Source organism: Cryptomeria japonica, chromosome 8 (assembly GCF_030272615.1).
Source record: "Cryptomeria japonica chromosome 8, Sugi_1.0, whole genome shotgun sequence".
In the NCBI taxonomy this organism is placed as follows: Eukaryota; Viridiplantae; Streptophyta; class Pinopsida; order Cupressales; family Cupressaceae; genus Cryptomeria; species Cryptomeria japonica.
In genome coordinates this window covers 276,032,987-276,057,751 of record NC_081412.1, presented here as the reverse complement: position 1 = coordinate 276,057,751, position 24,765 = coordinate 276,032,987, and the positions used below count along the sequence as shown (strand labels likewise).

The 24,765-nt window shown below is 32.9% G+C and overlaps 4 protein-coding genes and 4 pseudogenes across 4 annotated transcripts; 1 reads left to right on the top strand and 7 right to left on the bottom strand.

Annotated features, from left to right (window-relative positions):
• Nucleotides 1-677: 677 nt before the first annotated feature.
• LOC131072443 (photosystem II D2 protein-like) lies at nt 678-1,794 on the bottom strand (annotated as a pseudogene).
• A 2,426-nt stretch (nt 1,795-4,220) lies between these two features.
• LOC131072444 (NAD(P)H-quinone oxidoreductase chain 4, chloroplastic-like) lies at nt 4,221-5,170 on the bottom strand (annotated as a pseudogene).
• A 4,330-nt stretch (nt 5,171-9,500) lies between these two features.
• Nucleotides 9,501-10,303, bottom strand: LOC131059395 (small ribosomal subunit protein uS2c). Its single transcript, XM_057992603.2, has one exon. It carries the CDS (start codon nt 10,206-10,208, stop codon nt 9,501-9,503), a length of 708 nt encoding a protein of 235 aa, XP_057848586.2. The 5' UTR covers nt 10,209-10,303.
• Nucleotides 10,304-10,894: 591 nt separating this feature from the next.
• On the bottom strand, nt 10,895-13,701 carry LOC131857631 (DNA-directed RNA polymerase subunit beta'-like; annotated as a pseudogene).
• A 5,190-nt stretch (nt 13,702-18,891) lies between these two features.
• LOC131072419 (cytochrome b6-f complex subunit 4-like) lies at nt 18,892-19,435 on the top strand (annotated as a pseudogene).
• Nucleotides 19,436-19,480: 45 nt separating this feature from the next.
• Nucleotides 19,481-20,961, bottom strand: LOC131072418 (DNA-directed RNA polymerase subunit alpha-like). The gene has a single exon (XM_059209981.1). The coding sequence runs from the start codon at nt 20,660-20,662 to the stop codon at nt 19,634-19,636; it is 1,029 nt and encodes a 342-aa protein (XP_059065964.1). The 5' UTR covers nt 20,663-20,961; the 3' UTR covers nt 19,481-19,633.
• LOC131035789 (small ribosomal subunit protein uS11c-like) lies at nt 20,816-21,801 on the bottom strand. Its single transcript, XM_059210324.1, has 2 exons — nt 21,687-21,801; nt 20,816-21,006 (listed from the first exon to the last, which is right to left on the bottom strand). Exons 1-2 carry the CDS (start codon nt 21,799-21,801, stop codon nt 20,816-20,818), a joined length of 306 nt encoding a protein of 101 aa, XP_059066307.1.
• An 853-nt stretch (nt 21,802-22,654) lies between these two features.
• Nucleotides 22,655-23,051, bottom strand: LOC131072414 (large ribosomal subunit protein uL14c-like). Its single transcript, XM_058008555.2, has one exon. The coding sequence runs from the start codon at nt 23,049-23,051 to the stop codon at nt 22,683-22,685; it is 369 nt and encodes a 122-aa protein (XP_057864538.2). The 3' UTR covers nt 22,655-22,682.
• Between the last annotated feature and the right edge of the window lie 1,714 nt (nt 23,052-24,765).

The window sequence follows — 24,765 nt, the reverse complement described above, 5'->3', positions numbered from 1 at the left end:
ATTTATAATATTGTTTGAGTCCCCTTCAATCCATAGGTAGGGACAATTCCATTTTTTAGCTAGGAGGATACCTTGGAGAGCTTCCATTGCTTCAGCTTTATGGTTAGTTTGGGTTCCAATAGGGACAACAACCATTTCCTTGCAAGTTTCTTTGTCATCTCTTAGAACAACTCCACAACCTGAAGGACCTGAGTTACCTTTGCCAGCACCGTCAAAATTAACTTTGAACCAACCATAAGGGGGGGTTTTCCATTTAGCTTCTAGCCTTTTATAATGGTTGGGGTTAGGACTCTGGGTAATCTTCATATTCCATGCACTTAAGATGTTTGATTCCAAAGAGTTGTTCAAGAAACAAGGACCCTCAATGATCCCTATATTTTCCTGAATCGCCCATTGAATTTTCTGGAACATAGTATCCTGATTGAGGGAGACATCCTTGAAGATTCGATTATTTCTTTCTTTCCATAGTCCCCACAGGATGTGAGGAAGAGAAAGCTGCCACAAAGATCTCAAAAAGGAGTTAGTCCATTTTATATTCCAGGAGGAAAATAATTAATCCGACATGAGCCACATGAGCCCCAAGTAATTTGCCTGACAAATTAATAAGTTGGGCATTACCAGCCCACCAAGCGAAACCAGTGGTTTCTTGGTCACGACTAGCTAAAGTTAGAGTTCCATTAAAGAGCGTTTCCATGGGGTAGAACCTCCTCAGGGAATATAAGGTTTTCATGAGGCTGATCCTGAGCCGCCATCCAAGCACGAATACCTTCGTTCAAAATAATATTTTTTGTATAAAAAGTTTCAAATTCAGGATCTTCCGCTGCACGAATCTCCTGAGAAACAAAATCATAAGCACATAAGTTTAGAGCTAGGCCAACTACTCCAATGGCACTCATCCATAAACCGATCATCGACACAAATAACATGAAGAAATGTTACCAACATTTATTGGAAAAAGCAACCCCAAAAATTTTAGACCAGAAACGGTTCACAGTGACCATAGAATAAGTCTCTTCGGCTTGAGTTGGGTTAAAAGCACAGAATGTATTTGCACCATCACCGTCTTCAAATAAATTATTTTCCACGGTAGCACCGTGAATAGCACATAGAAGAGCAACACCCAATACTCCGACAACTCCCATCATATGAAATGGATTCAAGGTCCAATTATGAAAACCTTGAAAAAAGAGGATAAATCGGAAAATAGCTACTACGCCGAAACTAGGCGCAAAAAACCAACCAAACTGGCCTAATGGATAGATCAAGAATATGGAAACAAAAATAGCAATCGGAGTAGAGAACGCAATTGCATTATAAGGTCGTAATTGTACAGATCGAGCAAGTTCAAATTGGCATAGCATGAAGCCTATTAGACCAAAAGCACCATGAAGAGCAACAAAAGCCCATAGACCACCTAATTGACACCAACGAGTAAAATCTCCTTGTGCTTCAGGACCCCATAATAGCAGCAAAGAATGTGCTAAACTATTAGTAGGCGTAGAAACTGTAGCAGTTAAAAAATTACAACCTTCCAAATAGGAACTGGCCAATCCATGAGTATACCACAAAGTCACAAAAGTTGTACTCGTGAACCATCTGCCTAGTGCAAAATAAGCACAAGGAAAAAGCAATAGACCGGACCAACCCACAAAAACAAAACGGTCTCTGCATAGCCAGTCATCCATAATATCAAATAAAGTTTGTTCCTCTTTGGAAGACTTTCCAAGGGCTATAGTCATAGTAATCCTCCTATTTAACTATTCCAACCTTTTCCGAGCACCCTATCTGATAGAATCAAAGGGTATACACTGTTTTGTATATTTATGAACAATTTTTCATCCATCATCCCTTTCAATAAATCGGGTTTTGAAGATTCCTTATTGGCACAGATTTTATTCAGTTAAACTGAACTAATACAATATAAGTAAATGCATGATAATCCGAAGTTGTTTCTATTCCCTTTTTTTATTTTCCAAAAATTATCTTCTGAATGTAATAAATATCAACAGAATGCCGGAAAAGCAAGTTAGCTTTTCTTCCTCCCTGCTCTTCACTAGAGATTATTCACAATATCTATTCTATTGAACATTATTACGTCTTGAATCTTACTCATAGTAACATTTCTAAATACTTTATGAATCTCTATGTTTTTTACTACTACATTATTTTGTATAGATCAAATTGGGGTCCTTGCAATTATAATCTGAAATTTAGTGAATTTTTTAAAGGACTTCCCTATAAGATAGGGAAAGCTATTATATAAAATAAATTAACGTATTTAAAAAATTCCCTAAGGCTTACTCTAGATTTCCAAGGTCGAAGGGCAAACTATTTGCATCAATGGTATTTAGAACCTTCAATTGCCGGAACAGCTGCGAAAGAGTTTACCATATTCTATCATATTTTGGGTTGCTTGGCTGGATCAGTAGCTCAAGATTGTTGGTTTCTATCGGAATCAAATTCTGAGAATTGGAGTCCTTTTGATCATTTCATTGAGAATGATTTCATTCTAGCTTCGAGTCTTTTATAGGGTCTTCTGGAAGAGTTTCCATCGTTGGCAATATATCGGGGTAATTCTGATTACATCACAATTACTCCTCAGTTCAAAAGAGATACGATGCAAAAAGGATTATCTTCTATACTAGATAAAATCATTTTATCTAAAGAATTAAGAAATTCCTATGGAGAAGAAGAGGAAACTCCTATAGTTTGTGATTCTAGGACCTGGCATTTTAGTTTTATTCGCAGCAATCGATTCGAGCATATCAAAGATATAACAATAGACAATCCTTTATTGGATTATCTTCATTTGTTTGGAAGGTTTCAAGAAAGACCGACCCGTCTTTCTAGTTTGTATTGGAAGAAATTTCTGATGTTTGGTCCTGACTTCTGACCTCTTTATGCTGCGAAGGATGATATTCTAGAAAGAAAGATAGCTGCTTTCTGGGAAGCAAAATTCTTATACAATAAGTTTCAAAGGATGGGAATATATCAATTTGACATAGAAGAGTATACAATGGAGTATAAACCTTTAAATACACCAGTAATCTATCTAGCTCGTCGATTTCTTTGGGATCCCGTGAGTATTCGCTTTCTAAATAAGCACCCTGCTTTTGAATGAAGAGAACTTTTTGTTCCTAAAGAACTCGTGAAGAGTATTTATCTTACTTATTCTTCAACAAGGGACCTAAAATTCAGTATTAAAAAAATGTTAAAGGCTATTCTAAAGCGTAAAAAGGTGAGAAAAATAGCCCTAGGAATGAAAATTCAGACTAATGATGACGATTTACCTCTTAACATTAAAATGGAAGAAAAAGAAAATTTTGAAAGTTTCAAACGCTTTCAAGAAATTGGTATCCTATTGAGACATGTATTACCATATTCCCAATCGGTGATAAGTGAACGTTGGTTCCGTGAAAAAACACGGGATGATAAGTTTAAGCAACGTTTGCTCAAGGGAGAAAGGGAAAATAGAGATTTATTATCTAATGAATCTCTTATTTATAAAACTCTATCCGAAAGTCATGAATATTTATCAAATTTATTCTTGTCTAATAGAATGTTATTTAAACAAATGATCGATACATTGTTAAAAACAAAATGGCTTTCTCTGAATGCCATTGATTGCTTATTAGCGGAAGGATTGAATAAGAATAAAAAAGCCTAGATCTTTCATTTCAATATAAATTGATATTACGATGATGTAAGAGTAAGCATAGTAATAAATATGAACCAAGTCAGTTCGCTTGAACTTGATGAAATATTCTCTACTATGTTTACTCTTTCTTTTTTATTCCGAAGAAATAATCTTTCATTTGATTCTATAGATTCCTATTATTTGTTCAAATTCGATCGGTCCCGATTTTGCAAGACTTTGAAAACAATAATTTTGAGTATTTTAGCCCGTATCAAAAAAGAAAATAAAATTGATATTATTTCAATTCGATTTGTCGATATTACGATTTGTTGATATTATAATTATAATATCAATTGAATTGCTCATTCAATAGACATTTTAGTATGTCTTCCTTGAAGAGGACTCGAACCTCCATGCTGTTTAGCACGACGTTTTGAATGTCGCGTGTCTACCATTTCACCATCAAGGCATCCAACAAGCTAATTCTATTTCATGGATCAAATATTTCACAATACAATATTATAATTGCATATCGTTATATAGTTTAGTGAAGGTGGATCAAAAGGATATAATATGAGCTAGATATTATTCAATATCTGAATAATATCTAAATAATATCATGTTCATGCTATAACTAACATGCATGAGATGGAAATAAGCATTTAGTAAACAAAATGAAAGGATATTGATAAACATCTTTCTATAGGAAAGATATTGTATAGATGATAGATAATTCGTAAATCGACTTCGTCCACGAAGAAGGGAGCTATAAGTTAGAACTCCGGCCAAAAGCATACATGTACTATAATGTGCTTCCCCATGAGTATCTGGTAACCAGGTATGTAAAGGGAAGATTGGCAATTTTATTGCATAAGCGATAAAAAACCCTAAATATAATAGTATTTCAAGTGTGATGGGATAATCTTTTTTAGCTAATAATTCAAAATCAAAGGTTGGTCCATGAGATCTGTAGAGACCCATACTTAAAGCTCCCATTAAGATAAAAATGGAACCACCGGCAGTATACAAAAGAAATTTTGTGGCCGAATATAGATGTCTTTTTCCCCCCCACATGGATAAAAGTAGGTAAACAAGAATTAGTTCCAACTCCCACATGAGAAAGAAAAGTAGAATATCTCGAGAAGCAAATAACCCCAATTGGCCATTGTACATTGCCAACATCAAGAAATGCAATAATCAAGGATTCTGAGTAACTGGCCAAGCAGCTAAAGTAGCTAAAGTAGTTACAAATCCCGTTAATAAAATAAGTCCAATGGAAAATCCATCAATTCCCAGTTTCCAATGAAAATGGATAAGATTTATCCAGTTATAATCCTCCTCCAATTGGATTAATGAATTATCAAAATGATAATGAAAATAGAATATATAGGTCATTAAAAGAAGATCTAATAAGAAAATACCTAGAGTATACCATCGAATCATTTTATTTCCTTTATGGGGAAATAATGGGATTAATAACCCTGCAGATATGGGCAAAATAACAATTATTGTTAACCAAGGTAAATTACTCATAATGAAGAGAAAAGAGACTTTCGATATCAAAACCCATGCTTTCAATTTTGGGTCAAGTATGGGTTTTGATCAGTGAAAGAGGAAAAGGAGAATGAAAAATATGTATGGGATGAATCTAACTATCTTTCTTTTTTCATGGATCAGTAAGCTAGACCCATACTGTGCGTTGTTTCATGCCATAAATAAACACGTACACTTAAGAAATCCGTTGGACAAGCCGATTCACACCTCTTACAACCTATGCAGTCTTCTGTTCTTGGAGTAGAAGCAATTTGCTTAGCTTTGCATCCTTCCCAAGGTATCATTTCTAATACATTTGTGGGACACGCTCGTACACACTGGGTACAACCAATGCATGTATCATAAATTTTGACTGAATGTGCCATTGAATCTAAGTACTCCATTATTATATAAAAAGTTTTTAATTGAATAATATTTTTTAATATATGGTAAATGACAATATATTATGAATGAATATCAAGCAAATCAATAATTGTATTATCGGTGATATAATGAATAGATTCAGATTCTAGCTGTTTGTTTTATAAAACAGACAGATTTGACCGAATCTGGTCTAATCGTGTTAGACAGATAATTTGGATAATGAGTTCAATATGAATTATGCTCTTGATTGATCGTAATACTTATAATAAATAAAGATAAAACAAAGATCTAGATCTATTTTTAGAGAGACAAGTCTAGTATCTATTTGAATCGAAATAGGTATATAAATTCCTCATATGGAAGGAGATCTCTATTACCATTTTGATAAATTAAATTGATCGATACGAGTTGATTTTCTGTTATGATATATTGCCAGAACAATAGCTAATCCAATAGTTGCTTCAGCAGCAGCAATAGCTATAACAAAGATCGAGAAGATATCCCCCTTTACTTGCCTACTATCAAAAAAATTTGAGAATGTTACTAGGTTTAAATTAACCGCATTGAGTATTAGCTCAAGACACATAAGTGCTTTAACCATGTTTTGACTTGTTACTAGTCCATAAATACCGATAGAGAATAAATAAGCACCGAAAATAAGCGCATGTTCGAGCATAATAAAGAAACTCCTCATACCTTAACCTCTTTAGATACAAACAAAAGTTATAATAAGTTTCTAATTTTCCATTATCAAAAGAAGAAAATGATTCTTTCACAATCTATGAAGATAAAACAACGTATTTCTGCTACTAATGTGTAGGAGAGCTTTCATTTTCAAACTGTTTCTTCTCGATGAGCTATAGTAATGGCTCCTATAAGAGCGACTAGAAGAATTATAGAAATAAGTTCGAATGGAAGGAAAAAATCAATGGATAAATGAGCCCCAATACATTGAATATTGTTTGTTAAATCTCGTTCTAACATTTGATCTGATTTTTGAGTCAAAGATATTCCGAACCATGATATGTTCAAGATAATAGTAATTAATGAACAAAAAAGACTCGTACAAACTATTGAACTAATGCTATCTCCGACGGTCCAGGGAGGGGCATAATTAGGATATTTTGGATTATTCATCAACATAATGACAAATAGAATCAAAATATTAACAACTCCTATGTAGATCAGGATTTGTGCAACAACTACGAAATCTACGTTCAATATAATATAGAAAAAGGATATACAAATAAGAACTAGCCCCAATGAAAGAGCGAAATAAATTATATTAGTAAGTAATACTACTCCTATACCTCCGAATATAAGACTTAGCGTTAGAGGAGCCAAAAGAAGATCATATATCGATTCAGGTCGATTCATTATGTGTACAATAAGTTTGAATATTATTTCCTCCCATTCACTAAATAAAAAGTTACCCCATTTACCTATATGCTATACTGGATTTATAATTTCATTTGATATGGGCATTGATTAATTAATCTATAGATCAATAATAGATTCTGATCAATCACACATGTGACATTATTAATGGAATATTATTAATTCCCGATTTGTCAAATTTTTTTATTTTATTTATCAGATACTCTTTGATCGAAGCTCAATCTGAATAATTGTAGAAGTGATTAAAACATAAAATTTGTCCGTAGTTTCTTCAGACATACTAAGTTAATATGTTCAGCTCGGAATTGTTTGAATTGTTAAATCTTCAACAACTGATATTGGTAAATGTCCTAAAGCAATATGATCATAATTTAATTCATGATGATCATAGGTCGAAAGATCATATTCTTCAGTCATCGCCAGACAATTTGTAGGGCCATATTCCACACAATTTCCACAAAAGATACAAATTCCAAAATCAATACTATAATTTTCCAATCGTTTTTTCCCAATATCTATTCCAACTTTCCAATCCACAACAGGTAGATTGATCAGGCATACACGGACGCATACTTCACAAGCAATACATTTATCAAATTCAAAGTGGATCCTCCCATGAAATCGTTCTAATGGAATCAATTTTTCTTAGGGATATTGAATAGTAATAGGTAAATGATTCATGTGATATAAGGTAACCATAAAACCTTGACCGATGTATCTCGCAGCCTGTATTGCTTGTTCACTATAATTCATAAACCCAGTTACCATGGAGAACATGTGTAAAATCTCCTTGAATAATCATTTCATAGAAATTTCTTTCTCTTCATAGATTTGATCTATCAAATTTGGATATATTGCAACCCTCTTCACGAAGAAGAAAAGAGAGTTAGTCACAATAAAATAAGTTGGAAAGAAGCTGTTAGTAACAGATTACCCAAAGCAATAGGTAAAAGAAATTTCCACCCAAGATCCAATAATTGGTCCATTCTTATCCTAGGCGAGGTCCATTTTGCCGTAATAGAAATATATAAGAACAGATAGGCTTTAGCTAATATAATTAGGATCCCGATTGTTATATTAACGACCCCGTTAATTCCAGAAATAGAATCCCATTCAAAATGTTCCAAAATGGGTATGAATGGAATTGATAAGTTCCATCCGCCCAAGTAAAGAACTGTTACAAAGAATGAAGAAGCTAATAGATTTAGGTAAGAAGTAATGTAAAATAAACCAAATTTGATACCCGAATATTCAATTTGATAACCTGCTACCAATTCTTCTTCCGCTCCCGGTAAATCAAAGGGCAATCTCTCACATTCTGCCAAAGATGAGATGAAAAAAGATAGAAACCCTATAGGTTGGCGCCACAAATTCCATCGTAAAAAACCATATCTGCATTGTGCTTCAACTATATCAATTGTACTTGAACTATTGGATAATTATAGTCGACAGAAACATCACTGTTTTCATCTCTATTCCAAAACCGTACGTGAAACTTTCACTTCATACGACTTCTTAATGGTCATTAAGAAATAAAGAACAAAATAAAAAAGCACCAGAATATTCATAAATCGAACCAATGAGATTCCATCTGCTACAAATAATAGGAGCTTTTTAACCTATCTCAACCTTCAGTATTTTTTTGTGGGAGAAAGAAAACTGTGGAAAGGATTACTTCGTTCTGGATAGCCATTTTTTTTAAGTAGATAGAAAGATATTCTAGATCGGGGTTCTGGAGAAGTACCACTTGATCATCCCTACCAATGTCAAGTCCATTTCTATGGAAATATCTCTGGTCTAGATATCAGTTTCTTTCTTTTTTTTTTTTTCACAAATCTTTTTTATATCTTGGTGTTTCTCACCATCTACCTTTGCTTTATTTTTGGTATATAGGACAGTAACTTCATACTTTTTTCCTTTTCCTCCCCGCTGTTGGGCCCCAATGGCTAATATATGAACTGGGGTACACAGTTTTCACTGATTGTGTAGAAACAAAGATAAATAGAAACATAGTCCCTAAAAAAGTAACCTAGAGACCATATTCTTCTTCACCAATCTGAGTTCTAGCCAAGTCTCGAACAAATTCGAGAACATATTCCAAAAAATTTTGTGCTCCGTTCGGAATGATTTGTGGGTCTCGAACAGCTAGAGTAGCTGAACCTAACAAGACAACAATTACAATCCAGGAAGTTATAAGTACCTGTGCATGAACTTGAAACCCCCCTATTTGCCAATAAAAATGCTGACCTACTTCCACAACGGATATCTCGTAGAAATAATTCAGCATGTTAATAGGAAATTGTAAAATATCCATATTACCCTTTATATAGAAAGATGAACTTCAAAAAGAAATGATTTTGGTTCAATGATCGATTCCTCAATTATTTACACTATCATCAGTCAGGCTACGAAATAAAATAATGGAATGATTATTTGATTGATTAAGAAGATTTCTTTATTTCTATCAAAATAGATTATCTTAATCTATTCTATAAGATTTGGGAATAGTAGCCAACCTAGTTATAGCTTCTCTTTTTTTATTTTTAATTCACTTTTTATAGTACAATTCTCTACCCGTGTGAATTGCTAAAATTAATTTATTTAGGATCAGGCGGATTGGTCCTCTACCATCATCATTGGCTGGGATTGGGATATCCACGAGATCTGGGTCACAGTCTGTATCAACTAAGTAAATTGTTGGAATACCCAAAGTTCTACATTCCCGAATAGCAGTATATTCTCCTTTTTGATCGAGAATTATTACAATATCGGGCAATTTTGTCATGTATCTAATACCCCCTAGATCTTCCTGCAATTTGTTCAATTCTCTCTTGAGTATTGCTACTTCTTTTTTTGTAAATCCATCAAATCCTCCCGTATTTTTTTTTTTCATTAAATTTTTGAATTTTTCAAGTCTTGCTTCTGTAGTAAACCAATTAGTTAACATACCCGCGAGCCATTTTTTATTTACATAATGACATCGAGTTGCTAAAGCAGCTAATTTAGCAGCATTAGCTGTTTGATGTTTTGTACCAACTATCATAAATTGTTTTCGTCTTTTTGCTCCATCAAACACAAAATCACAGGCTTCTGATAAAAAACGAGCGGTGTAAGTTAAATTTATAATATGATTATCTTTACGTTCTTTAAAAATGTAGGGTGCCATTTTAGGATTCCATTTTTTGGTCTCATGACCAAAATGAACTCCTACTTTTACCATCTCTTTCAAATTGATGTTCCAATTTTTTTTCGTCATTTTTGCTTTTCTTTTTTTACTATGTGTAATATCTACATTCCAATGGAATGGGTTAGATTGCTTGCCGTAGCGTACTTGGTACAAGTATTCATTTCATTTTTAAAATGAAATCTAACAATTTGCTTTGCTCGTTTTGATTTTTTCTTTTTTATTTTTACTAGTTTCTTTTTTTTTTTTACTAGCTTCTTTTTTATTTTTACTAGTTTCTTTTTTATTTTTACTAGTTTCTTTTTTATTTTTACTAGCTTCTTTTTTATTTTTTGTTTTTTGTTTAAGAGATAAAATCAAGACTTGATATTGATGCTCAAAAAAAAAATCTTCGACTTTATTGATAAATAGACTTTTTTTACTCGTTCTCGAATTCATTTTGCTTTGTTTTACCCAACGGTTGAATCCAGTACCAAAACCTAAAATCTTCAGTTGATCTAATATATGTGATGTATATGTCATTCCAAATTGATTTACGAATCTTCTAATAAGGTGCTTCATAACAAATTTATCCATCCCTTTATTAAAAAAGGGCACTTCAAAGGGAAAGGGATGGACAAATTTGACGGGATTTTGTGTCATAAGAATAAGATATCCCCATTTTATTTTGGGGAGTAGAATTAAGCAATGGGTTTAAGCTGGGAGGCTCCCTTGATCTTTATCTCTGCATCAATGAGATAAGCATAAGATTAATAACATTAAATTCTGAATAGTAACATTTCTTGTCGGATATCATAAGTCCACAAGCCTTTTATAGCTTCTTCTATTTCTCGATTAAAATGAATGTGACCAACGGTTGTTTTTATGTATTTATTAAGTATTTCCCCCACTCTACCTTTTCTTATTCGAAAATGATCATAGATTTCATAGAAGGTACCTAAACATTCATATTGAACTTCGATAGGAAGTTCTCGGTTTACTAAATTAATAATAGAGGTATCTATCTCTCTCCCCCATCGGGGCCATAAAGGACTGTCTAAATCAATTTGTTTTTGTTCATAAGCTTTAAGCGCATCATCATAGCTATAAAATGAAGGCAAGATGATCTTCTTTTTTGAGCTATTTGGATGGTACCTATTTTCATAAATACCCTGGTTTTTTTGAAGAGTTGATCTATAAAGTCCTAGAAGCATATCTTGAGTCGGTACACAAATAGGATCTCCTATGGTTGGAGAGCTAAGATTGAGATGAGAAAACATAGGTAAACGAGCTTCTACTTGAGCTTCCATAGATAAAGGTACGTGGACAACCATCTGATCTCCATCAAAGTCCGCATTAAATCCTGCACAAACCAATGGGTGTAACCGAATGGCACGTTTGTTTATTAAAATAGGTATAAACGCTTGTATTCCTAATCTGTGTAAGGTGGGTGCTCGATTTAACAATATGGGATGTTTTTGCATAATCTGTTTAAGTATGTTCCATATAATAGGTCCCCTATCTTGAATTAAAAATTTAGCAGCTCTTAGATTGGGAGCAATTCGTCGTTCAACCAGATCACAAATTAAAAATGCTTGAAAAAGCTCTATTGCGATTTCTCGGGGCAATCCACATTGATACAATGAGAGAAGGGGACCTACCACAATAACAGAACGACCTGAATAATCGACCCATTTTCCAAGTAAATTTTCATGGAATCTTCCTTCTTTACCTTGGATGAAATCTGAGAACGATTTATAAGGTCTATCGTGACTATCTCTCACCTGTTGTGTGCCTATACTGTTATCAAGAAGTGCATCTACGACTTGTTGGACTAATTTCTTTTGGTCAGGCAATAAATCCGGTATTAGAAATGCACTAGTGGTTTCTATGAATTGTAAAACATTATTATTTCGATGGATAACCATTTGATAAAGTTCATTAAGATCTGAAGTAATCACTCCACCTTCATTTAATTGAAACATTGGCCTCAGGTCGGGAGGAAGAACTGGTAATAGGCATAGAACCATCCATTGTGGTTCTACATTTGTTCGAAGAAAATATTTAGCAAATCTCATCCGTCTAACCAAAAGATCCTTTCTTCTTTGAAGTTTTTGAAGTTTTTGCTCCTTAAATTGAGCATATATTTTTCTATTACTAAATTGATTCTTTGGCTCCGAAAATAATATAGATATTACCTCATCTATTTCCTTCCATTCTATATATGAATGATCTATAATCATTTGCAGATCTAGACCAGCTAATTGTTCTCTGATAGCTTTTCCTCCAGTGGCAATTTCTCGCTCTTGAACTAGCCCAAAATCCCAAGAGAGATAATAAGCAATCTTTTCTGCCCAGGATTCATACTTAGATGGACGTAAACCCTGAAATCGCAATAAAGTTGGCTTTTTAGTTGTGGGCCTAGTAATACAAACATTTGGATAGGTTTTTCTAATCTATTCCCCCCCCTCGGAATCGGACATGAAAGTTTCCTCTCATCCGACTCAAGTAACTATACCGAAATGGAAAGTGATTATGTATCATTATGCAAAAAAAATGTTTTTTGCTCTTTATTCAAACTAAATAGTTACTCTTTGCTCAAGTTCCAAGTGAATTTGATTATTGGTTTATGATTCGTATTATGACATAAATATGGAATTAGTGAGCAGTCTCCTCCCTTTTGAACGATACATTTCTTTGTGAAAGACCTTCAATTCATTTGAAATTCATAAGGGATTTACTTGTCTGTATCTGGTTATAATCGATCCTGTAGGTTTCTGTTTTACTTTGATGGTTACAATACTATTTGAAGCATATGTGCGATGAATAGACTCCTATAACCATATCTTCTTTTTGGTCTAGATATAAATAAAGGATAATAAAAATGAAACAGATTTTTTCATTCCATTTTTTATTTATAATAAAAGAAGTATTTTTACGAAGTCCAATTAGCAATTTAATAATATACAAGATATTAACCCTAGATTGATTCCTCTTTATCAACATCTTTTTAAGATGGTTTTAATTCTGAGCTTCATACTACTCTTCCCGAGGGGCGTGTCAGAGCTAAGGACATCCCAATTAGATTGAATAGGATGATAGTTCCTACGGATCTGTATAATCGGAGCTTGTGATCAAGTCACACATCACAGTATATTGGGTCTTCTAATTCTTTACGAGTTTTATCTAATAGATCCGCGATATAACTAGGGCGTCATTTGAAATACCAAATATGAACAACTGGACATGCCAGTTTAATGTATCCCATTCGATATCTTCGAATTCAAGGATCAATAGCAAGTTCAACTCCACATTGAGTACAAAAATTGGAGTTGTAGTTTTCCTTGTCATTTTCCATCATTCGAGGTTTTACACAAGCACAAACTCCCCTTTTCTTAGCTCCAAATATTCTTTCACAAAATAATCCATCTCTTATTGGTTCATAAGTTCTATAATCTAAAGTGCGTTCTGTAGTAACTTGTCCGACTCTTTCTCCATTAGGTAATATTCTTTAAGACCAAGTGAGAATCTTCTCGGGAGAAACTAATCCAATTCGAAGTTGTTCGTGTTTATCTTGGTCACTCATAAAAAATAAATTTTGATTCATTTTGATCAAACTTCCTTCTTATCTATCTGAAAGTCTATCTCAGATAGAATAGTATGATTCAATTCTAGAGCTAAAGATCGTAGTTCTCTACTGAGCAATCAGAAAGATTCTGTAGGAGTGCTAGGTTTAGGCATTGGTTCTCCGTTGAAAATGGCACCAAATATTTTTTCACGAGTATCCATATGGTCAGATTTTAAAGTAAGCATCTCGTGTAAGATATAAGCAACACCAAAACCTTGTAAAGCCCAAACTTCCATTTCTCCTACTCGTTGCCCTCCTTGGTGGGATTTTCCTTTGAGAGGTTGTTGTGTAACCAGTGTATAAGGTCCACTGGAACGTGCATGAATTTTGTCATCAACTTGATGGCACAATTTCGATATATAAGCTATTCCTATTGTAACAGGTTGTTCAAATACCTTTCTTGTTCTTCCATCAATTAATCTATGTTTTCTAGGATGATCAGGTTCAAATACCCATGGTTTAGCATTAAATAAAGGACCACAAATATGAAAATCCGTGCTTCTGTTCACAAAATTTGTGAAAAGTGCCGCCTAATTCGTAGACGGAAACACCTTCTTGTAATTTGTTACAATCCGAGGCATAAACAAAAACAGGGCTAATTCCTATTATATATCACGATATGAATTCTAAAAGGAATTTTGGCATCCAATTTAGAATTATTATAATATAGGAAATATATATATATATTTCTTATATTATATTACTTTTTTTTTACTTCAAAATATCAAAATTTATCAAAAATTATAAGAAGATTTGCATTGTGTCAAAAAATACAAAAAAATTTGTGTCAAAAACTAGAAGAAAATATGTGCCACGTAGAGCTACAAGAAGATTTTTGCCATGTAAAACTAAACATCGAATACTGAAAGGAGTTATTTATGTTCGAGCAAGTTTTTGCAATACCATTGTTACTATTACAGATACACGGGGGCAAGCGGTTTCTTGGTCTTCTGTCGGTGCTTGTGGATTCAAAGGTACAAAAAGACGTTCACCATTTGCTGCTCAGACTGCAGCAGCAAATGTTGTTGATACCTTAGTAAATCAAGGTCTTCTGAAAGAAGCAGAAGTTATGATAAGTGGCCCTGGTCCGGGGAGAGATACAACATTATGAGCCATTGCTCAAAGTGGTATACAATTAAGTTATGTACGTGGTGTAACTCCTATGCCACATAATGGATGTAGACCTCCCAAAAGAAGATGTGTATAAGAATTGAATAAATTGAAAGTGAAAGAAAGGATTAAATTATTTATTTGAAATAATATTATGAATCAGAATGAAATAACAGTCTCAATGAAGATACCAGAATTGAAGTGCGTTGAATCCAGAACAGAGAATAAGCATTTTCATTATAGTCGTTTCACTCTATCTCTGCTTCGCAAAGGTCAAGCTAATACAATAGGCAGCGCAATAAGAAGAGTTTTACTTGGAGAAGTAGAAGGAACATGTATCACACGTGCTAAATTTCACAATATATCAAACGGATATTCCGTAATAATAGGTATTGAAGAATCAATACATGAAATTTTGATGAATCTGAAAGAAATTGTACTTCAAAGTGATGCGTACGGAATTCGAGAAGGATCTATCCATGTTGTCGGACCAAAAAAAGTAACCGCTCAAGATATCATGTTACCACCTTCTGTGAGAATAATCGATACTACACAACATATAGCTAACATAAACAAATCAATTACCTTAGATATATCATTACAAATTGAAAAAGGTTGTGGATATATTATGCTCACTTTTGGTACTCCAGAAAAGCAAATCTTGATTGAACCCATATTTGCAGAAAAACAAAAATATAGTTCAACAGAAAGTTTGAACCACATAATGGAAGACAAAACCATAGGTGACTTTTTCAATAAAGAAAAAATAAAAGTTTTTCTTTTCAGAACTAAAGTTCTTAGTTTCTTTTAAGACCCTTCAAATAAATATTCTTTTTGAGAAATGGGGTTTGTTTCAAACATATAGGGCATGGTTATGGCTTTTTACTTCCATAGGTTGGAAATATACTAAAAATATGTTTTTAGCTACTTTTCCGGAAATACCAATAAATAGTAGTGATCAGTTGGTATCAATCCTACACAATATTAGGCAAAATTCGGATCACAATTTGGATATTTTGTGGGCACTTTATCATCAATTTTGGAGACTTTTAAAGTGGGAATTTAGAGAGAAAATTCTCCCAAAATTGAATCTTTTGTTATCCCATTTGGATGTTTCCAATTTATTGAAATCAATAAATAAAACAGTAGTAGAGGGAAAGGATACATCAATATCATTTGATACATGGAAATATATACTCAATGTTCGGGAATATGATATTTTTCTTTGTATCTTCATTGGATTTTTCTTTTATATTTCTTGCATAATTCCCTTATTGTTGGTTCAGTTTTATAGGAACTTCTATCTCATCAAAGTTTTGCAGTATAATTACTCCTACTTTAACGGAGTAGGAGAAATGATTAGATCTTTTAGAATGCTTAGAAATTTTTCTAATTTAAATTGGTATGGTTCTTGGCTTACATTTCTGGACTATATCGAGATGGAATCGGATCCTGATGATATAGGATTATTGCTACTATTGAAAATTTGGTATGTCAAAAATATTAAATGGCATTTAAAAGACTCTAGTCAATTTCATTCAATTGTAAAAACAATTTTGTACGAATTTGAAGTGGATGATTTCCTTTTGAGAGAAAATAGATTGTTTTTAGTACAAGAACAAATCTCTTACTTTGAATCGAAGTTAACTCCCCCTATTGGTTTCTTTCATGAATATTTTGAAAAAAGAGAACAACCGGGACTTCTTTACTTTCGATATTTAGCTGAATTTATTCAGCTAGGCCTAACTCATAGAATAGGCCTAATGAACTACGAATTAAATTCATTGTTTTTAGCAGAAATGCCGATCTTCGCTGCTTTTTATCAGAAGATTACTTCGATGCCAATTCACTCATCTTTATTTGACCAAGTGAGATTTTACCCACTCTACCCGGTACCATCCCTTTCGAATCGAATTTTGCTGATAGGGCCTTAGGAAACTAGACGATCGTACTTGGCTAAAAGTTTAGCAGCAGATTTTTATTTACCTTTAATAAGAATATCTCCTAAAAGTTTTTTGAGGCAGCAGAAACTTCTGTCTCGCTATGAACCCGAGTTTACATCTTCAGCTAAAAATTGTTGTACGATAATAAAAAATAAACTAAGATAATATGTGCCTAAAAAAGATAAAAAAAATTGTTGCACAATAATAAAAAATAAACTAATATAATATATAGATAAAAAAAATTGTTGCATGATAATAAAAAATAAACTAAGATAATATGTGCCTAAAAAAGATAAAAAAAATTGTTGCACGATAATAAAAAATAAACTAATATAATATATAGATAAAAAAAATTGTTGCACGATAATAAAAAAAAAACTAATATAATATATAGATGAAATGAATTGTCACACAATAATAAAAAATAAACTAATATTTTATATGTGCCTAAAAAAGATAAAAAAAATTGTTGCACGATAATAAAAAATAAACTAATATAATATATGTGCCTAAAAAAGATAAAAAAAATTGTTGCACGATAATAAAAAATAAACTAAGATAATATGTGCCTAAAAAAGATAAAAAAAAAGAAACAAGTAACATGGGTTTAAAAAATGTGCCGAAAGTGCCATATCAAGGGACTTAAGAGGAGGAAGCAAGCTGGGTCGAATTAAATTATATCACCGAAAGTATGCTTTATTTAAATCAAGAAGAAACATGTCAAATACTTTACGTTCGACACCCATGTCGAGTAGACCTCGTTCTTGTTAGAACTATTCATCCCTAAATCATAGGGAGGACTTATTTAATATAATAGCTTGAGAAATATAAGCTTTCCAATAGGGATATTGTTACTATTTAAGAATAGTCAATATAAATGGAAAAAAGCTGTATTTCTTTAAATAGAGTTTTTGAACTCTAAAAATATTTTATTCCTCTTTCCAATTTGTTTATTTATTTAAAATAAGGAGTATTTTATGTTTCGTTATCGTGGACCTCAGCATCTTTTTTGTATACTTTCGATACCAGATCAAAGTAATAATTCTAATATTAAAATAATGAGGATTTAAAAAATGGTAGCTTTTCTGTTGCCTTGGATACAAAGGAGCATTCCAATTGTGCTTTTCGGGGTGTATTATGGGTTTTTATCAACATTGCCAATCGGTCCAACTCAGATGTATTATCTCAGATCCTTGTTGATTAAGGATAAGATCTTAGATACAAATGGTGATAAAAGCATTCCTACGGGAAAATTGATTCTTAGCGGTTCGTTTCTTGGGCAAGTTATAATTTTTTCATCCATTTATCTGTGCCCTATCTATAGCTTCGTTTTGAAACCTCACGCGATGACTCTAATGTTTGTGCCAGTCTTTTTATTTCTTTTTATCAGGATTCTTTTCTCCAATGTGTTGTTCCCTTGGATGAATAATCCGGTGTTCGAGACCCACAAATCATTCCGAATGGAGCACAAAATTTTTTGGAATATGTTCTTGAATTTGTTCGGGACTTGGCTAGAACTAGTGGTTAGGCCGTGCAGATCAATTTTAGGATCTGCCATATAAAGATTCAGATCGAAATGTGTCTCTGCCCCAATTTTCTTTCCAAAAATAGGAAGTTTAGAACTTGGGTAAAAGGCAAACACTTTGTTGTCTTCCAAGAGAGTTATTTCTATGATCGAATCCGAATTAGGCTCCATGAGATCCAGGTAATAGTAATAGCATTACTAAGTAAAATTTATTACTTAAATTATCCTTTCCTTTTCATAGTATGAAAATGCATGCATTTCCCTTGCATTTCAATAGGGTAAACTATAGGAGTAAAAGAAGGGGTCTAAAGAAGGAAAAAGGCCAGATCAGTAACAAGTCAATACCTTGTATGCAAAAAATTGTGAGGGTTGAGATAAACACAGATTACAAGGAATAAGATGATCCAAAAGGCATATTGATTGTGAGCTTACTTGGATACTGAGCATACGAAAAAAGAAAATGATGAATTAACTACAAATCTTCTTAGTTCTTAGTTATACTTATTCTAACGATATGTCGTTCATCATTTTTATCTCAACTAGTGCTCGAGCCGGATGATCAAAATTGACATGTCCGGTTCTTTCGGGGGATAGATTCATTCATAAAAATCTACTTATCCCAATAACAAAGAAACCTGAATTAAATGATCCTGTATTAAGGGCTAAATTAGCTAAAGGCATGGGACATAATTATTATGGTGAGCCCGCTTGGCCTAATGATCTCTTATATATTTTTCCAGTAGTTATTTTTGGTACTATTGCATGTACCATAGGTTTAGCAGTTCTAGAACCATCAATGATTGGTGAACCGACAAATCCATTTGCAACTCCTTTGGAAATATTACTCGAATGGTATTTTTTCCCTGTATTTCAAATACTTCGTACAGTACCTAATAAATTATTAGGTGTCCTTTTAATGGCTTCAGTACCTACAAGACTATTGGCAATCCCTTTCTTGGAGAATGTGAATCAATTTCAAAATCCATTTCGTCATCCAGTTGCTACAACAGTATTCTTATTCAGTACCGCAGTAGCTCTTTGGTTAGGTATTGGGGCAACGTTACCTATCGATGAATCTTTAACTCTAGGTCTTTTCCAATTTGATCTAATTTAGAATATCTTAATATAGGAGAGGAGGGAAATCTTTTGTTTATATATCTAGGGAGTTGTTGCTTTAAGATAAAGGGTCTCTCCCTAGATATATTTTTTTATCAAATATTTTCTAATATTGTTACATAATGGTCAAAGATTTATTCCAGAAGAACTTAGAAGAAGGGAATGAATGGGGAGATTGAATAGAACTCTTAGAAATCTAAACCGGATTCCCCGGTGAATCAATTTGAATATTTCGTATAAATTCCAAGATTTCTTTGATAGATTGTTCCCCAAGATGTTTTATTTTCATTAAATCTTCTCGATTGTAATTCAAAAGGTCTGATACTGTATTTATATTTGCCTTTTTGAGGCAATTATATATCCTAGTAGAGAAGTTTAATTGGTCAATATACATTTGATCAAAAGCTATTCTCTTCATATTAGTCGATATATGCAAAATAGGTAAGGAAGGAGTAATATCGTCGCTTAGACTGTTTGTTCCATCGCTGTTCTCTTCCTTTGCATTTAGAAAGGGAAGGAAAAAGTCAATCAAATTCCAAGAAGCTTCGTAAAGTGCTTCTTTAGGAGCTAATCCTCCATTCGTCCATATTTCAAGAAATAGAATTTCTTGTGTCTCATTTTCGCTCCAATAGGAGTGTGTACTGTAATTTACATTTTGAACAGGGGCAAAGGCAGCATCTATAGGAAAGACAAAGGCAACATCTATAGCAAAAATTTCATCCTTAGGATTGTAATTATTTGGATTTTGAATAATATATCCACGACCTTTTTCAATTTGTAATGATATATCTAAGGTAATTGATTTGTTTATGTTAGCTATATGTTGTGTAGTATCGATTGTTCTCACAGAAGGTGGTAACATGATATCTTGAGCGGTTACTTTTTTTGGTCCGACAACATGGATAGATCCTTCTCGAATTCTGTACGCATCACTTCGAAGTACAATTTCTTTCAGATTCATCAAAATTTCATGTATTGATTCTTCAATACCTATTATTACGGAATATTCGTTTGATATATTGTGAAATTTAGCACGTGTGATACATGTTCCTTCTACTTCTCCAGGTAAAACTCTTCTTATTGCGCTGCCTATTGTATTAGCTTGACCTTTGCGAAGAGAAGATAGAGTGAAACGACTATAATGAAAACGCTTATTCTTTGTTCTGGATTCAACGCACTTCAATTCTGGTATCTTCATTGAGACTGCTATTTCATTCTGATTCATAATATTATTTCAAATAAATAATTTAATCCTTTCTTTCACTTTCAATTTATTCAATTCTTATACACGTCTTCTTTTGGGAGGTCTACATCTGTTATGTGGCATAGGAGTTACATCACGTACATAACTTAATTGTATACCACTTTGAGCAATGGCTCATAATGCTGTATCTCTCCCCGAACCAGGGCCACTTATCATAACTTCTGCTTCTTTCAGAAGACCTTGATTTACTAAGGTATCAACAACATTTGCTGCTGCAGTCTGAGCAGCAAATGGTGAACGTCTTTTTGTACCTTTGAATCCACAAGCACCGACAGAAGACCAAGAAACCGCTTGCCCCCATGTATCTGTAACAGTAACAATGGTATTGCAAAAACTTGCTTGAACATAAATAACTCCTTTCAGTATTCGATGTTTAGTTTTACGTGGCAAAAATCTTCTTGTAGCTCTACGTGGCACATATTTTCTTCTAGTTTTTGACACAAATTTTTTTGTATTTTTTGACACAACGCAAATCTTCTTATAATTTTTGATAAATTTTGATATTTTGAAGTAAAAAAAAAGTAATATAATATAAGAAATATATATATATATATATATATATATATATATATATATATATTTCTTATATTATAATAATTCTAAATTGGATGCCAAAATTCCTTTTAGAATTCATATCATGATATATAATAGGAATTAGCCCTGTTTTTGTTTATGCCTCGGATTGTAACAAATTACAAGAAGGTGTTTCCGTCTACGAATTAGGCGGCACTTTTCACAAATTTTGCGAACAAAAGCACGGATTTTCATATTTGTGGTCCTTTATTTAATGCTAAAATCTTTTTCTTTTTTGTTTATAGAGTTAATGGGCCTCAATATTGATCAGTAGCGGATATAAAGTCATCATCATCATTTCGTTTGATGGGATGTCTATATATTATACGTCCTTTTCTTAAATCATAAAGAGGTAATTCAACTGTCACTCTATCTCCCGGTACTACTCGTATTGTTCAATATCTAATTTTACCTGATACAACCGTTAAAACATCTATATCGTTATCTAGATGGACTAAGAACATACCATTAGGATATGCTATCGTAACTACACCCTCAACAGTGACAAAATTCTTTTTGGTACTCATTTTAACTAGACTCCTAGTTTTTTTACAGTGATTAAAAAAGGAGGAATAGTTATTAACTATGACATTCATAGTTATTAACTATGAAATTGATTTCTAAAAGAGAGGAATCATTTAATTATAAAAAAAAGAAAAAAGACATTTTAATAGAATTTTAATTGAAAAATAAACATGAATAGCTTTTTTTTGTAAGCTATTACTACTCAATAATATTCATTGAATTATAATGAATTCCTTTTTTGTCAACCAAATTTCTGACACTGAACACACAATAATGAGTCATTATTGACTCCTATCATCAATAATATCTTTTGTCAATATTATTGATAGCATTCCAATTATTGGAAGCAAAAATGCAATTCAGGCATTTACTTTTTGTTTTGGAGTTACCATAAAATACATAATAATTCCCCTCCTATTTTTTTTTGTCGAGCTTCTCGATCAGTCATTATTCCTTGCGAAGTAGAAAGGATTGCAATCCCCATTCCACCTAAAACTTTAGGGATCTCTCGATAATTAGAATAGATTCTCAGACTAGGTTTGCTAATACGCTTTGAAGCGGTTATATATCTCTTTTGCATCCTTCCCCTAGATTTTGAAGTTAAAACAAAAAAAGATTTTTTACCTTCTCGATGTTTCCTAACATCCTCTATAAAACCTTCTCGTAGAAGAATCCTTGTGATGTTCTCGGTAATAATAGTAGCTGCTACTCGAACTATTTTTTTTTTACCATATCAGCATTTCTTATATAAGTCATTAGATTAGCAATAGTATCATTACCCATGGCAAACTAATTCTTAAGAATTTACAAGCTCAATACAAAGGCATGTTTATCTTTTTTTAAGGAATATGCCTGACATTACTTCTACATAATTTATCAGTATTTATAATACTTCAGGAGCCAATGAGATTATTTTGGTGAAATTCAATTCTCTTAATTCCTCAGTAACTGAACCAAAAACTCGAGTTCCTCTTGGATTTCCTTTCTGATCAATGACAACTGCTGCATTGTCATCAGATCGTATTATCATTCCATCACTACGTTTAAGTTCTTTACACGTACATATAACTATGGCTCTAACTACCTCTGATTCTTCCAGAGGCATATTAGGTACTGCTTCTTTAATTATAGCGATGATAATATCGCCGATATTAGTGGTGTTACGATTACCTGCTCCTAGCACTCGAATACACATTAATTTTCCGGCTCCACTGTTGTCTGCTACATTCAAGTAAGTTTGGGACTGAATCATATTTCCTCCAAAAGAATTGTTAACTCACCAGAAAAAAAGTATTTCTTATCAATTCAATAATCTTTTTCTGCCAGAAATATCTCTTTGGTTCAACATTATTTACGCAAACTACTAATAAATTTAGTATGTATAGGCATTTTATATGCAACGATTTGAAAAGCTGCTCTAGCTATAGTCTCTGATACTCCACTTATTTCATAAAGTATTTGACCTGGTTTGACCATAGATACCCAATATTCTGGAGATCCCTTGGCTTTCCCCGAACCCATATGTATTTCTGTAGGTCTCATTCTAATAGGTTTGTCGGGAAATATACGTATCCATATTTTTACGCCGCGACGGGCATAGCGAGTAATTGCTCGTCATCCTGCTTCTATCTGCCCAGATGTGATCCAAACAGGTTCCAATGCCTGAAGAGAAAATCTACCAAAACAAATGCGATTACCCCGAGAAGATATTCCCTTAATTCTTCCCCTATGTTGGTGATGAAATTTTGTTCTTTTTGGGTTCTAGTTGATGGTTGTATAATACTATTTGAATCCCATCTCTATTTCAGAACCGGATATGAAAGTTTCTTCTCATACGGCTCCTTGTGAAGAATCTATGGCAAATTTGGATTCTAAATGTTGAGGTCCTAGGAATAAATCTGTATTGACTCATTACACATATATATTATATATATATAATATGATAATACAAATACCTCTTTTATTATATATCGGTACTGCCCAATAAGTATCTTACAGGCGAATATTAACTCTAAGATATTTGGGGTCGACTTATGGACTCCAAAGAAATTTATTCTTTATTGGTTTATTTCACCATCCTATCCAATGAATGATTCAGATTTCTATATGATGATCTTACGCAATCACAGGCTCCATCGTTTCCATAGCTTTCAAATGGCTGCTTAGGCATACCCTCTGCAATGGAGCTCTTATTTATATTTATTACAGGAATCAATTTTCTTAGTTTCCATTGATCCGAAGCTCTTTTTTTCTCGCTCATAAACTGAATATAAATAATCAGGATAATTCTTATGCTTTATCACACTACTCTTTGGGGGTGATTTATGAACCATACAATACTGTAAGGAAGAAGATTTCATTTTTTCTTTTTCTCCTTCCTTCCCTTTTTCTTTTCTTGCATTAGCAAAGACTCTTTTTATCTTTACGAGAGATATAGGTTTGTCTCTTTGTGGGAAAAAGTCTTTCGTTTATTTGATAGAACTATTTATATTGAAATAACTAGCTTATTGGATCTTAGCAATTAATATAAAACAAATATACCAGAGACCAATTTGTTTTTATTTGGGGTTTTCTATCATTTTAGAAAAGAAGCAAAAGCTTGATCTCAACGAGTCGCACACTAAGCATAGCACTGCTCCAAGATGTTTCATTTTTTTTATTTGGTTATAGAATTTAAGATTTCTAATTGGTTAGATTAGAGAAAGATATTGCTCATCTTAAACAAAGATCCAAATTTTGATCCCCAATACTCCATAGACGGTTTGAACCGCATAATAACAATAATCAATTTTAGCTCGAAGGGTCTGTAGGGGCACTCTACCTTGCATAGCCGATTCTTTTCGGGCTCTCTCAATTCCATTAAGACGCCCTTTAATTTGTATTTTAATACCTTCTACATCTGCCTTTTCAGCCAGTTCAATAGCTTTTTTCATTATTTTTCTTATTTCAACTCTCTCCTTTAGTTG